The 12,879-nt window shown below is 42.3% G+C and overlaps 1 protein-coding gene across 1 annotated transcript in view; it reads right to left on the bottom strand.

Annotated features, from left to right (window-relative positions):
- Positions 1-4,410: 4,410 nt before the first annotated feature.
- LOC117961814 (exostosin-1a-like) overlaps positions 4,411-12,879 on the bottom strand; it is a 43,146-nt gene continuing 34,677 nt past the window's right edge. Inside the window, exons 9-11 of the mRNA XM_034900750.1 lie at positions 10,821-10,981; positions 10,536-10,707; positions 4,411-5,284 (exon numbers count right to left, since the gene is read on the bottom strand). Of these exons, the coding sequence (XP_034756641.1) occupies positions 5,099-5,284; positions 10,536-10,707; positions 10,821-10,981 (519 nt within the window). The 3' untranslated portion in view covers positions 4,411-5,098. The remainder of the gene's footprint in view (positions 5,285-10,535; positions 10,708-10,820; positions 10,982-12,879) is intronic.

The raw sequence follows: 12,879 nt of genomic DNA, 5'->3' as shown, positions 1-12,879 counted from the left end.
TATAAAGCGTGTATTAATACTATTTAGGTAGTAGTCTGATGATATCTGACTGTATAAAGCGTGTATTAATACTATTTAAGTAGTTGTCTGATGATATCTGACTGTAAAGTCATCAGTCACGTGATGCTGGGAGTATTTCGGTGGGCTCGGGTTGGGAGGACTCCCGTGTCACCCTCTCCTCTAGTACACTTTAAAGCGGACCAAAACCCACGAGTCTGGGTGTTTGGTCCATATCAGAGATCAAGTCCGCATTCACCCCCCCCCGAACCAGCCACAGTGTCCCCCGAAATGCTTCAGGGTTCGGTTAACACAAACCACCCTTAAGAAACCAGCTTTTTCTGCACACCTCCATTGCAAAGGCCCCATAACGAATGGCAACCTCAGCGAGTAAAGACACAGGCAACTGTTGGTGATGATAGATGCACAAAGGCACCTTTAATATTCATCACAGCCACGGGGGTTTACTACTGGTCTCTAGAGTCCTCTAAATTCTTAAACACCTTTGTAAATATGATAATATGTATTACAATCTCTCTCTCTCACACACACACACACACACACACACACACACACACACACACACACACACACACACACAGTTTTACAGGCTGCAGGGACCATCATAATGCATTATAAGAGCAAAAGGAGAATTCCCTAAAGCAAACTGAAATAAGCGCCATCGTAGCCCACACTAAATCATCCGTTAGCGCTGGTGGTTTGCCAAACTGTGTAGAAGACGAGTGCACAGTAAGAAAACAGGGAATGATTGTGTTGCTGTGGAAAAGAACTCACTTTTTTAGGAAAAATGGCCCGCTCTGTGTCATACACGCATCCATTTGATTGGAACTGGTCGGCTGTCAGTAAGAGTTGTTTGGACATGAAGTGTAAGTTTATCAGACAAACCAGTTCTATATTTTTGATTTCTACAAATATATTAGCAGTAAGTCTACAAAGCTGGCTGAAGGCTGCGATCAAGGCAAGGCAGTTTTATTTATATGGCATATTTCAGCAAAGTGCTTTACATTAAGTCATTTAAAATACAAGAATTGAAATTACAGTGCAGTATCTAGTCATGTAATTTGGATCTTACTCTCGCTGACCGTCATGCAGTGTCAACAATGCAACTTGAATGATTATTTAAAGAAAGGCAACATTAAAAAAAGAAAGGTGTTCAGCCGTGATTTTAAAGAGCTGAGAGCTGCAGCGGTGAGACAAACATGAAAAACACCAAACATGATGAAGCGCTTGAGTTTATGGCTGCAACTGATGCTTGTTCTAACTACAGATTATTCTGGGGTTTTTAACTTTTTAGTTATTTACTTATAAAATGCAAAAGATGTCCATTAGCCTACAGTGACACCTCAACAATAGCTGGTTTCTTCTTGTCAACAGCACAAATCTCTATAAAAAAAGATGAAATGGTTTGCAATGGTTGACAATTAATTGTTTTGTTGATTGCCGAAAAGATTTAAAAAATCTGTATTGAAATAATTTCATCTAAAATGAACTAATTTAATCATATCTTTTAGAGTAGATTATTAAAGTTGTCGGATATCCAACTGGAAAACAAAAACAATGACTTCATTACAGAAAAACATGACAAAATATTACCTAATGCACAACACAGTGTATGTATTAATGTGCAGTTAGAGTACATGTGATGCTTCCTCAATAGGTGGTGGCTTACAAAGGCACGTGAGAAAGCATTATTTATGAAGTAAAATATCATGCAACCTTTTACAAAAGCAGTAGTGTAGTATACCTGTGTACTCTAGCTAGTACAAGTACACATCTTACCTGAAAGGGAAGCAGCCTTCGTTGCTCCGGTGAGTCCTCCTTCTTAGACCTTAGTTTGGAGATGTATGTCACATCAAAGAGGAAGAACTGTAACAATAAGAGGTTAGATGAAGGAAAAGGTCTCTGGGTATAACTAGAGAATGAGATCAGGTGATTCTGATTATTGTGTCTGAGAGGAGGGAGGAGAACAAAGGAGAAAACAATCAATGAAAGACAGATGAAGGGAAAGACTAATGAAGAGTGACGGAGGGAAAGATGGTTGATTGGCTCCTGTAAGTGTATTAATGGGAACAACCCTCCATACTGTCCATAAGAGGCCTGTGTGTGTGTGTGTGTGTGTGTGTGTGTGTGTGTGTATGTGCATATGATCTAAGGTTTGTTATTATAGCATCTACTTATTACTGTTTATAGTAATAATAATACACAATACCCATACATATACATATATACTGCATGTTTTTGTAACAAGATGATGGAAATAAAAGCAAACCAAAGAAGATTAACAATTGATTTCAATTAAAAGGATGAGCCAGTCTTACCTTAGTCCGAGGCTTTTTCTGAGGCTGGATTCAAAGTGATGTTAACAAGAAGTTCACACTCGTTGAATACTGACCTCAGGACAGCACTAGGACACACGTCACATCCTCCACATGATCTTATGTTCACTGTTACTGCCACTCTTCATTTTAACCCCAACCGGTGGTCAGACTCCCCCTACCTGGAGCCTGGGACTGGGTCTGGGTCTGGGTCTGGGTCTGGGTCTGGGCCTGGGTCTGGGCCTAGGTCTGGGTCTGGGTCTGGGTCTGGGCCTGGGTCTGGGCCTGGGTCTGGGCCTGGGTCTGGGTCTGGGTCTGGGCCTAGGTCTGGGCCTAGGTCTGGGTCTGGGTCTGGGCCTGGGTCTGGGCCTGGGTCTGGGCCTAGGTCTGGGCCTGGGTCTGGGTCTGGGCCTGGGCCTGGGTCAGGGTCTGGGTCTGGGTCAGGGTCTGGGTCCGGGTCTGGGTCTGGGTCTGGGTCTGGGCCTAGGTCTGGGTCTGTCCCAGGTTTCTTCCTAAAAGGAAGTTTTTCCTCGCCACTGTGGCCCTGTTGCTTGCTCTAGAGGGACCTACTAGAACTGTTGGGTCCTTGTAAATTCTGGAGTGTGGTCTAGACCTCCTCTATCTGTAAAGGGTCTTGAGATAACTCTTGTTATGAATTGATACTATTTATATAAAATTGAACTGAATTGAATGATGCAAATAACACCATCTCCTCCACAAGTCTGCCACACTTTCTTGCCATATTTAAAACATCAAGGGTCGTAAGAAAGCTCCAACAAGCCTCCTGTGTCACCAGAAAACAACAGCACACACAAGTGACATTCAATGTCTGTTCCCATGGCAGTGTTGGGTGGGGGGGATGGGAAGGACGGGATGGTCGGGGTGGAGCCAGTGAGGGATCAACACCTTTTCTTTCCACCAGCGACTACTGCTGGATACATTTTGGATGTGAAGAAGTGAGAAACATGTTGCAGTATTAAAAAAAAAAAAAATACACACTTATCTAAACCTACCTTATAATACTGTGTCTTTGAAAAGTACTTATTGACAACTAAAGACCCAATCACAATGTTTGTTGACATTAACAATGTATGTATATATATATATATATATATATATATATATAGAGAGAGTGAGAGAGAGAGAGAGAGAGAGAGAGAGAGAGAGAGAGAGAGAGAGAGAGAGAGAGATTTACTCTTATCTCATTCATCTAAAATGCATTTTTTTATGCTTTCATGTCAACACTTTCACTAACATTAGGCTGGAGACTTATTTTACCTTCTGGGCCACAGACTTGACCCTCATGTTGTCCTTGGGTCAAATTGACCCGTCTTCATATATCAATGTCCTTTTTAATTCCCCAAAATAACATGATTGATTCCACCCAACGCTCTTTGCCAAGTACAAATCTCTACTTTCATTAATTTTGGGGCGTCTTATTCAATTTTATAGCATTTTTTTAAACAAAATGGAAGTGTTTTTGAAATAGTATTGAGTAAAAGTTGACATATTCCAGTCAGTGATTATCATCAACATCCATTCCTTTAATTTTAGTCTCAATAATTCCTAATTTCTGCTTTTCTAACTCAAACATTAGGTATAATTTCCTATAAATGAGGTTTATTGACCATAAATTCCAAAATTAATTGTAAAACGGAAGTTAAAAAGTTAGTGTTACGTAGTGTTGAAATGTCAAAAAAGGGACAAACATTGAGAAAAAACGTCAAAAGTGTTGAAAAAAGGGACAAAAATGTAACGTTTTTTTTTTTTTTTTATCAATAAAGTGTCAACAAAATTGTTGATTTTCAATTTTGACGGGAAGACAACACGAGGGTTAAGAAAATGACACCACCCAGACTAGTCGTTGGTCTGACTGGCGACAGTAGATCTGGTCTACCGAAGACCCGAAGCAACACAGTCCAGAAAACCAGCACAGCAGAAACCCCAGACAGACCAGAGCAAAGAAGGGACTCAAAGACCAGGGAAGGAAATGATACCAAGCAAAGCATGAAAGGAATCAAGTAAATACTGTTGAGACCCGGCCTCGTGTCTCATTACATCTCTTTATTATATTTTCATTTGTTCATACAGACAGAAACTGCTGCTGAAAATCTACAATAGTACACAAGAGGCATGTTGCCATGGTCTCAGGGTTTGCCCGTCCCCAATGCTAGTTTGTCTTTTCTGTCCACAATGTGTCTTTACTATACATACATAACTCCAGAGTGTGTCCTTTGACTTCACGAATACAATCTATAATCCATAAATCTATCTAGCCTTTGTCCAACGATATTCTATATTCTGCTTAGTTGCCAACAGTCCAACTTCCGTAATGAACATAGCGCTCACATTTTTTTATTTTTTATTATTCAAACACGTTTTTCAGGTCCTTGCACAGCTGTCATGTTCAAACCATGCACCACATGTCTGTCTGTGCTCAGGACTGTATTGAATGTGTCCAAGTCTATGCTGCATGTGTCTCCATGCATTTATATTTATGTATCTTGTCTCAGATGACGGGAATGCACAGTGACTCACTGCCATCAACCCCCTGTACAGAATCTATTTTAAATAGAAATACGCAGTTAAATGCTTTACGCGTACCTCAGTGTTTTTATCATTTTCATGTCCAGTGTCCATGTGTGAGTTTTCCTTTATAGCCTCACAAATGTTCCCATCCAGGGTGTGGATTCTTGTCACGGCCTCTGGATCACACACAGTGATTAGGTGTGTGTGTGTGTGTGTGTGTGTGTGTCCTTGCGCGTTCACAGTTTTTCAATGTCCCTGTATTTCTTCCTCAGGATGGAAACCTGGTCCCTGAACAGCACAGGGTCCAGCCTCATCTGGGAGTGCAGCAGGGGCATGAAGCCCAGCCAGCGGCTGAAGGCGTTCATGCAGGTCTGTCGCTGGGCGAAGTGGTCTGGGTCGGCCCACCGAGACGACTTGGAGCCCTTGGTTTAGAGAAACAGAGAGACGGGGAAGATAAATGTAAAGGCTCAATCAACACAGCTCTGCAGCAGCTCACCATGTACGCAATGATCATTTAAAAGAATGCTGACAATAATCCGGACTGTGTCCCAAATACCTGCAACAACAGAACTGTAACCTTATTGACTATTTAATAATACACCATGTAAAACACATTTGAAAGAAATCTTACAGTACAAATGTAAACTTTTATTTACAGCGCAGCAGGAGAAAAATGAAAACAATAGGAACATATAAACACATGCTGAAGGCCGGGTCACACCAGGAAGTGGATCAGCAAATACATACTAAAATACTTGGTTCTTGTCCTTTATCAATGTTCTTTTTAATTCCCCAAAATAACATGATTGATTCCACCCAACGCTCTTTGCCAAGTACAAATCTCTACTTTCAATAATTTTGGGGCGTCTTATTCAATTTTATAGCATTGTAAAACAAAGTGAAGTGTTTTTGAAATAGTAAAAGTTGATATATTCCAGTCTGTGATTATCATCAACATCCATTCCTTTAATTTTAGTCACAATAATTTCTGCATTTCTAACTCAAACATTAGGTATAATTTCCCAAAAATGAGGTTTAACAACCATACAATCCAAAAATAACTGAAACTTAAGTTAATAACTTAGTGCTACGTAGTAAAACGTCAAAAAAGTGACAAATATTGGAAAAAAAAGTGTCAAAAGTGTTGAAAAATGAGACAAAACGTAAGAAAAAGTTAAAAACATCGACAGAAAGCATCAACACAAGTGTTGATTTTCATTTTTGACGGGAAGGCAACCCAAGGGTTAAAACAAACAAAAAAACTCCGCGGGGGATTAAATACAAATGGATGCTACAACACAGCTTATAAACTACATTAGCTTCCTCAATTATGGACCAATCAACGGCGTACTATATATAAATACTTAAACATGTTAAAAAGAAATCGTTCCTATGACTTTGTCCATTCTTTGTGGGGGTGATGGTTCCATCCTTGGCTCATCCTTACCCGCCGTCCCTGGCCCTCGACATGCGAGTGTGTGAGGGTGAAGGAGAGGCTTTCAATAATCCATTCATCCTTTTAGCATTAGCATGGAGCTAAACAAGGAGCTCTATGTGTGAGTGTTGCTGAGGACAGACGGCATCACTGCTGGTCTGACTTCTGTTCATTTGCAGGGACACGTGGTTACTTCAGGCTGTCTGTTGTTTTTGTTGGTGGAGTTTCAATTTCAACTTTACACTTTTATACATTACAAGCCGGGCGGGGGGGCAGCATCCAGCAGCGCTATGAAGTATCTGAGCCACCCGGCTTTCATTTCCTCTCCGCGGACGGTCTTGGCTGCCTGAGTCCATGTCTAAATGATTGAATACAAATGCTTTATTTGTCTCCCTAGAAAGAATAACTTTGAGTGTAGCAACAAACTCAAAACAACTTTTTTTGACCTCTTTCCACAGAATATGACGCTTTCCAGCTCATCAACACACAAGGAACAGCTGACTCATTCCTCGGCATCACGTGCACTGATGGTGGCCCTCTGGCAGACCAGCAAAGACAGGCAATTTGACGGTTCGGGGTAGCAGGAGCCCCCCCACGCTGATGAAGCCGCTCCTTAACATGGACAAGCCTGTCATGGCGTAGCGGGAGGTGTAGCTCATAGCTACACACACTGTTTCCACCACCTGCTCCTCCAGAGAGACCAGGTTCCTCATTCTGCAGAGCTGGTGGATTTAGCTGATTCACTCTGTGGGAATCTTCTAAGTCGTAGCTGACACTTAGACACGTGGAAAACATTGTTAGGAAGAACAGCCTGCTTTGCCAATTTGGACTCCACTAGCAGACTGTGTAACTCACTCCGGCAGTACAGCCATGGGACACATTACCTGAGAGCTTTGCAGAGCCCAAAATAATGCTGCTGTTCCTATTTTAGAGGCTCCAGCTGTTGGTTGTGGTGCACATGGACCGCAGCTCTTTCATCTCACTTTCTTCTTTTAGAAAGAGTAGGAAAGAAAGTCTGGGGTGGGATGTTTACAACCTCCAATCACCCTGTAGTATATTTCTATGTATGGGTGGGAATCAACACCCGATAAGATATCATCACGAGACGTAGGCCACGATACGATATTATTGCAATTTCAAACATATTGCAATATTCTGCAATTTATTGCAATTTATAATTTTTTTTCCATCTTCTAATTTTTCCCAATTTCAAATGACGTCCCCAAAAGGAAACTTATCAACATCTGTTTCATCTAAAAAGAGTTTGTTCATCTCACTTCAATGTTATCGCTGCAGAACGGGACAAACTGACACCACATATGTAGCATATATAATATATAACAAAATATCCACACTTGGATCCTGTGTATTGAAACAGTATTTCCACAGAAAATATCGAAATACTATGCTGTAGAGATCCCCCCCCCCCCCACCCTTGTATCCATGGGACTCAATGTCAGCTTTCTAAAAACTAGACTGGTGCATGTGATACATCGGCCAATGAGTGTAGTCCTTTCTCCGTCTTCATTAGCCTATCCCCCGGTCTGGATGGGCTTGATGATGTTCAGATAAAAGGAAAACCCACAAATCCTTCCAGTAAGTTCCAGCTCCAGAAGGTCACTGAGATGTTAGATAACTGACTACAGGTATTAGAACAATGCAGCTGTTGTACGATGGTTTTCCTCAGTAGTCTAAGTGATTGCAGATTCCTGCATAGCTGCTGGACGACTCCATGATGTGTCCTCAGCTGGTTATCTGAGAGGGAGGGGGGGGGATCCCAAGTGGCTGCTGGGAGAGTATTTGGAGGAGGGGCAGTGGAGGGCAGAAGACCCCTTAGATAGGCTGTGGCATGGCTTGGTGGAGCTGGACCAGATCCTCTACTGAGGGTCACGTAGAATAACGACTCTATTAAACACTGACTCAGAGAATGGTTTGGCACATTGAATGAAATATGAATGAATAAATAATAAAAACACAAGAAGCCAGAAATATCAGTCATGACTTCTGTTGCTTAATGAAATCTGGCGGTCGAAGTTTCCTAAAAGATTTCCCCACTTTGCCTTAAGAAAAGTCACAAATCAGGGGTGAGAGAGGGAGGGGCAGGAACTTAGGATACTCACACAGGAAGGGAGGAAGAAAGAGAGAGCAAGGGAAGAAGGGAGTAAATCAGGGGTGAGAGAGGGAGGGGGAGGAACTTAGGATACTCACACAGGAAGGGAGGAAGAAAGAGAGAGCAAGGGAAGAAGGGAGTAAATCTAGGTCTGCTGTGCTGCCTTCACAATTAAGACATTAATCACAGAGTCCATTCTGCCGAGTCATCATCCTGCCTGTGGTCAGGCTATCAATCAGAAGCTGACCACAAGAAACACACACACACACACACACACACACACACACACACACACACAGTACATACATGGATCTGAAAGAGAAGGTCAGGGCAGCATGTAGCCTGAAGCGTCTATGATCATTTAACAAGTCAAGTCTCTTTACAACGTGTTGAAACCACCGCCAAGCACGCTCACATGCACCCGATGGACCTTTCGACCAATGGCAGCGCTGTGGAGTCATGATTGGCTGACGGAGTCTCCATTTTGTTTGCATGCAGCTGACATGACACACATGGCTGCTGGCTGGCTCACATTATTTCACTGAACATGGGCCAAGAAACGTAGACACGTCCAAGCGGAAGACAGGATGGAAGATGACTGACGGACATGGAGGTGAACATGCAGGCTCCGAATATTTAAAGAAATCGGCTCTGCAAATGTTTCATGTTGGTTAGATTACGCTTTTATTAAAACTTGGGAACTACTTTTTGTATCATGGCCTTGAACATTGCAGACCATCACACTGTGTCAGCACAGATTCTTTGAATTTAATCACCAATTATAATCTTTTTATAGTAACGCTGCTTTTTGTCTTGTGTAGGCGTACATTACACTACATAACATGTAATTTAGCTTTAATCCAAAGTGAATTGGGTGTGCTATATAGTGTCTGTGTCAGAGGTCACACGCCTCTGGAGCAACTCGGGGTGAAGTGCCTTGCTCAGGGACACGCTGGTGGATGTATCACAGTGGGAATCGAACCCCGGTCTCCCACACTATAGGAATGTGTCACATCCACGTCCGACATGTGTAGGGACGTCGCTGTGATTATCTGGTCGTGTGAGTAGCTTTGATAGATTATTTTTGAAGCCCTGAAACACTGAGCTGACCGGCCTTAGTGTCAGTTTGTTCTGTACTGATACTCTGTTCCGTGGGTTTATCATTCAGTTGGACTGCCAGACTGCTGTGACATGCCACATATTTAAGATTGATGTGTGCCTTGTACCTGGATCACTGCCTCCATGGCATTCCTTTGGTAAACCACCACAATAACCTCGAAAACAAGAGTGTAATCCATCGATTCAGACAAGTTCATGTTGAAATCGATAGATCGTGTACACGTTCTAAATCAATAGAACATGTACACGATCTGAATCGATAGAACATGTGCACGTTCTGAATCGATAGAACATGTACATGTTCTGAATCGATAGAACATGTACACGTTCTGAATCGATAGAACATGTACATGTTCTGACTCAATAGAACATGTACACGATCTGAATCGATAGAACATGTACACGATCTGAATCGATAGAACATGTACACGATCTGAATCGATAGAACATGTACATGTTCTGAATCGATAAAACATGTACTTGATCTGAATCGATAGAACATGTACACATAGATAGAACATGTACACGATCTGAATCGATAGAACATGTACATGTTCTGAATCGATAGAACATGTACACGATCTGAATCGATAGAACATGTACATGTTCTGAATCGATAGAACATGTACACGATCTGAATCGATAGAACATGTACATGTTCTGAATCAATAGAACATGTACACGATCTGAATCGATAGAACATGTACATGTTCTGAATCAATAGAACATGTACATGTTCATGATTATGCATTTATTACATATTACTAGCAGCTCCAGAGGGGCGCTGAGTGGTAAAAGTGGAAAGCTACAGTTATGAAAACATGATCACGTGATCATGATCATGATCATGTTCTACCCATGATATTTTCCTTTTTAACAAACATGGGATTTCGGGTTAGCTCGTAACACTGATGTCTGACCACAACTCATTTGAAAAAGACAAACAAATGCATCGTGGCTGCGGTCACCCGTCTCAAAAAGGCCGACCACGGGCCAATCAGAGCCCTACCTGGCTCATCATGGTCTCCTTGTACTGTTTCTTCTGCGTGACTTTGATCGGCGGCTGCTTGGTAACGGCCGATACCAGGAAGTTCATCAGGATGTCTTCACAGTTAGCCATGTGGTCCACCATGGTCAGCAGGCTGGCAGGGACGTAGCGGGTGAACAGGTAGTGGTAGTATCTGACACACAGAACAACAAGGAGGAAGTTAAAAGTCTATCAAAAGCTGCACTTCTATTCTAATCTGTTTCGTATGGTTGCTGTGTTGGTATTGGCAATATTTGGCATTGGTACCTGTGGTAGAACGCGGCCCCCGTGAGGACCATGGAGTAGTCGTTGGTCCATTTGGAGGTGTAGCCCCATCGGGATCTGGAACTATCCCAGTAGTGACTCCTCGCTGGATAACCAACGATACGCTCTGGAAAGCTCTGCCATACAAGAAAGGCAAAATCCACCTGTGGGAGCAGGAAGTAAGGAAAGGTGACAGAGGAGAGAAAAGAAGAGGAGGTCAATGGAAAGTAAAAAGGATGATATCTCTCCTGATGTATTTGGGTCAAATTGGATCCCTTTCCAAAAGGTTTCTACATCTGAAATCTGGGTTTCTTTCAAACAAGTTGTCCAAAAAAGAAACGTGGCTGGTTCCCAACAACGCTCTTCACACGTTACATTAATAATCAGGTCACTACTTTTATTAAATCTGGGTTTTTTTTGTCAATGATATTGCATTTAGAGAAAAAATAAATGATAAAGGAACGTGTGTGTGACAAACGTAAAAAAATACAAATGTCAATAAAAGGGACAAAAATGTGAACCAATATGAAAAAACGTGACAAAAATGTGAAAAAAAGCCGAACAAAGTGACAAACTTGTTGATAAAAGTGACAAATGTAAAAAAAAAAAAAGCTTTAAAAATTTGGGAATTTGGGGTGAAAACACAAACATTTCCAAAGGTTCAAAAAAAGTTGACAAACGATGGAAAAGGGACAAAAACGTTGGGGAAAAACACAAAAGGGCCAAAAAAGAGGACCATAACCTTGATTAAAGGTTTTTCACTTGATATTTTAACTCAGAAAAACACAAATTTGCCGGTTGGTGAAGACAACACGAGGGATGTAGACGGAAAAAATAAAGGCAAGGGGGGAACATTTGGGAAAAAAGAAGAAGAAATGGTGGGAGGAAGAAGTGAGTGATGAGAAAAAAAGCCCACAGTGACGTTAAAAGGTTAAACAGCTTTCAGGATTTAAAGAGATTGTGGAGGAGACAACTTATTCACAATAACTCTGGCATTTAGTCTGCAAGGCTGTCGTCCAATCAGCATCCTTTCTGCCTCTTCACACCCGGACAAAGAGCTTTTTAAATGGCATTTCAGCATCGTGAGCGGCTCCCACCTGAAAACGTTTCCCATTGAATCACATCTCCCTGTATCACAGCGGATGTGCTGCACATTAATAAAGTCATAAAGCTTCACTGTGATCACCGATGTCCAGTTCCTCCGACTGCACCATGCAGAGCACATCGCCGTGCGCTGTCCTTGATTTTATAAGCAAAAGGTGATTTGTTAGATTTTAGGAAGGGGGAAGGCCCTGTCTCTCACTCATCTTCATGAAGGACTCTTTTGGTTCTGTATTTTATAATATCATCCAAGAAAGGCAGTGATCAGAGAAAAGGTTGCATTAACAAATCTGTTATTTTAGGACCCCGGACCATGGATTTATCAATGCACAGCACAGCTGGGCTGCTGATGATTCAGAGCCATGGTCGGGGCCACAGATTCTAACTTACACGAACGCAGATACAGGATCACTGAGTTAGGCAGACTAGACCACCACTTTAAACTAAACAACCCCTCCGCCACCCCACTCTCTGTTGCTAGAGGACGGTGAGGGGGGGCGGCAGGTTAACAATGCATTTTGCTCATTTTGCTAACAGGGGGGAAGGCATCCCCCTGTATTTAAACTACTGTTTAGAGGCAAACATTCTGAATTTACAATTCCCTTTGAACGCACCTTCAGGACCGCCACTGAGCAACTAGAAAGGCATCGTAATGCTTCACAGGCGTACGGTTCTCTAGTACACTAATGTGCCGAGAGGATGCTCATCGACACCAGAGCTGCATGTTCCTCATCCAATCCATCGGTCTGCCCCGCTCCGCGTCCCAGTCCAGCTCCCGTCTTCCCCAATAAAGAAGACTATCTCACGCAGAGTGGTCTGGAGCACCTGGTGTCCTTAAAGAAAGGTGAGCTACCTGAGAAAGAGCCTCAATCAAGGTGCAGGCAGACACACCGGAGAATAAGGGGATCGACACATAGCCTAATGAAATGCTTGGTAATACACACACACACACGCACACACA

This window comes from Etheostoma cragini, chromosome 18, assembly GCF_013103735.1.
Source record: "Etheostoma cragini isolate CJK2018 chromosome 18, CSU_Ecrag_1.0, whole genome shotgun sequence".
Lineage (NCBI taxonomy): Eukaryota > Metazoa > Chordata > Actinopteri > Perciformes > Percidae > Etheostoma > Etheostoma cragini.
This window is presented reverse-complemented; position numbering and strand designations above follow the sequence as displayed.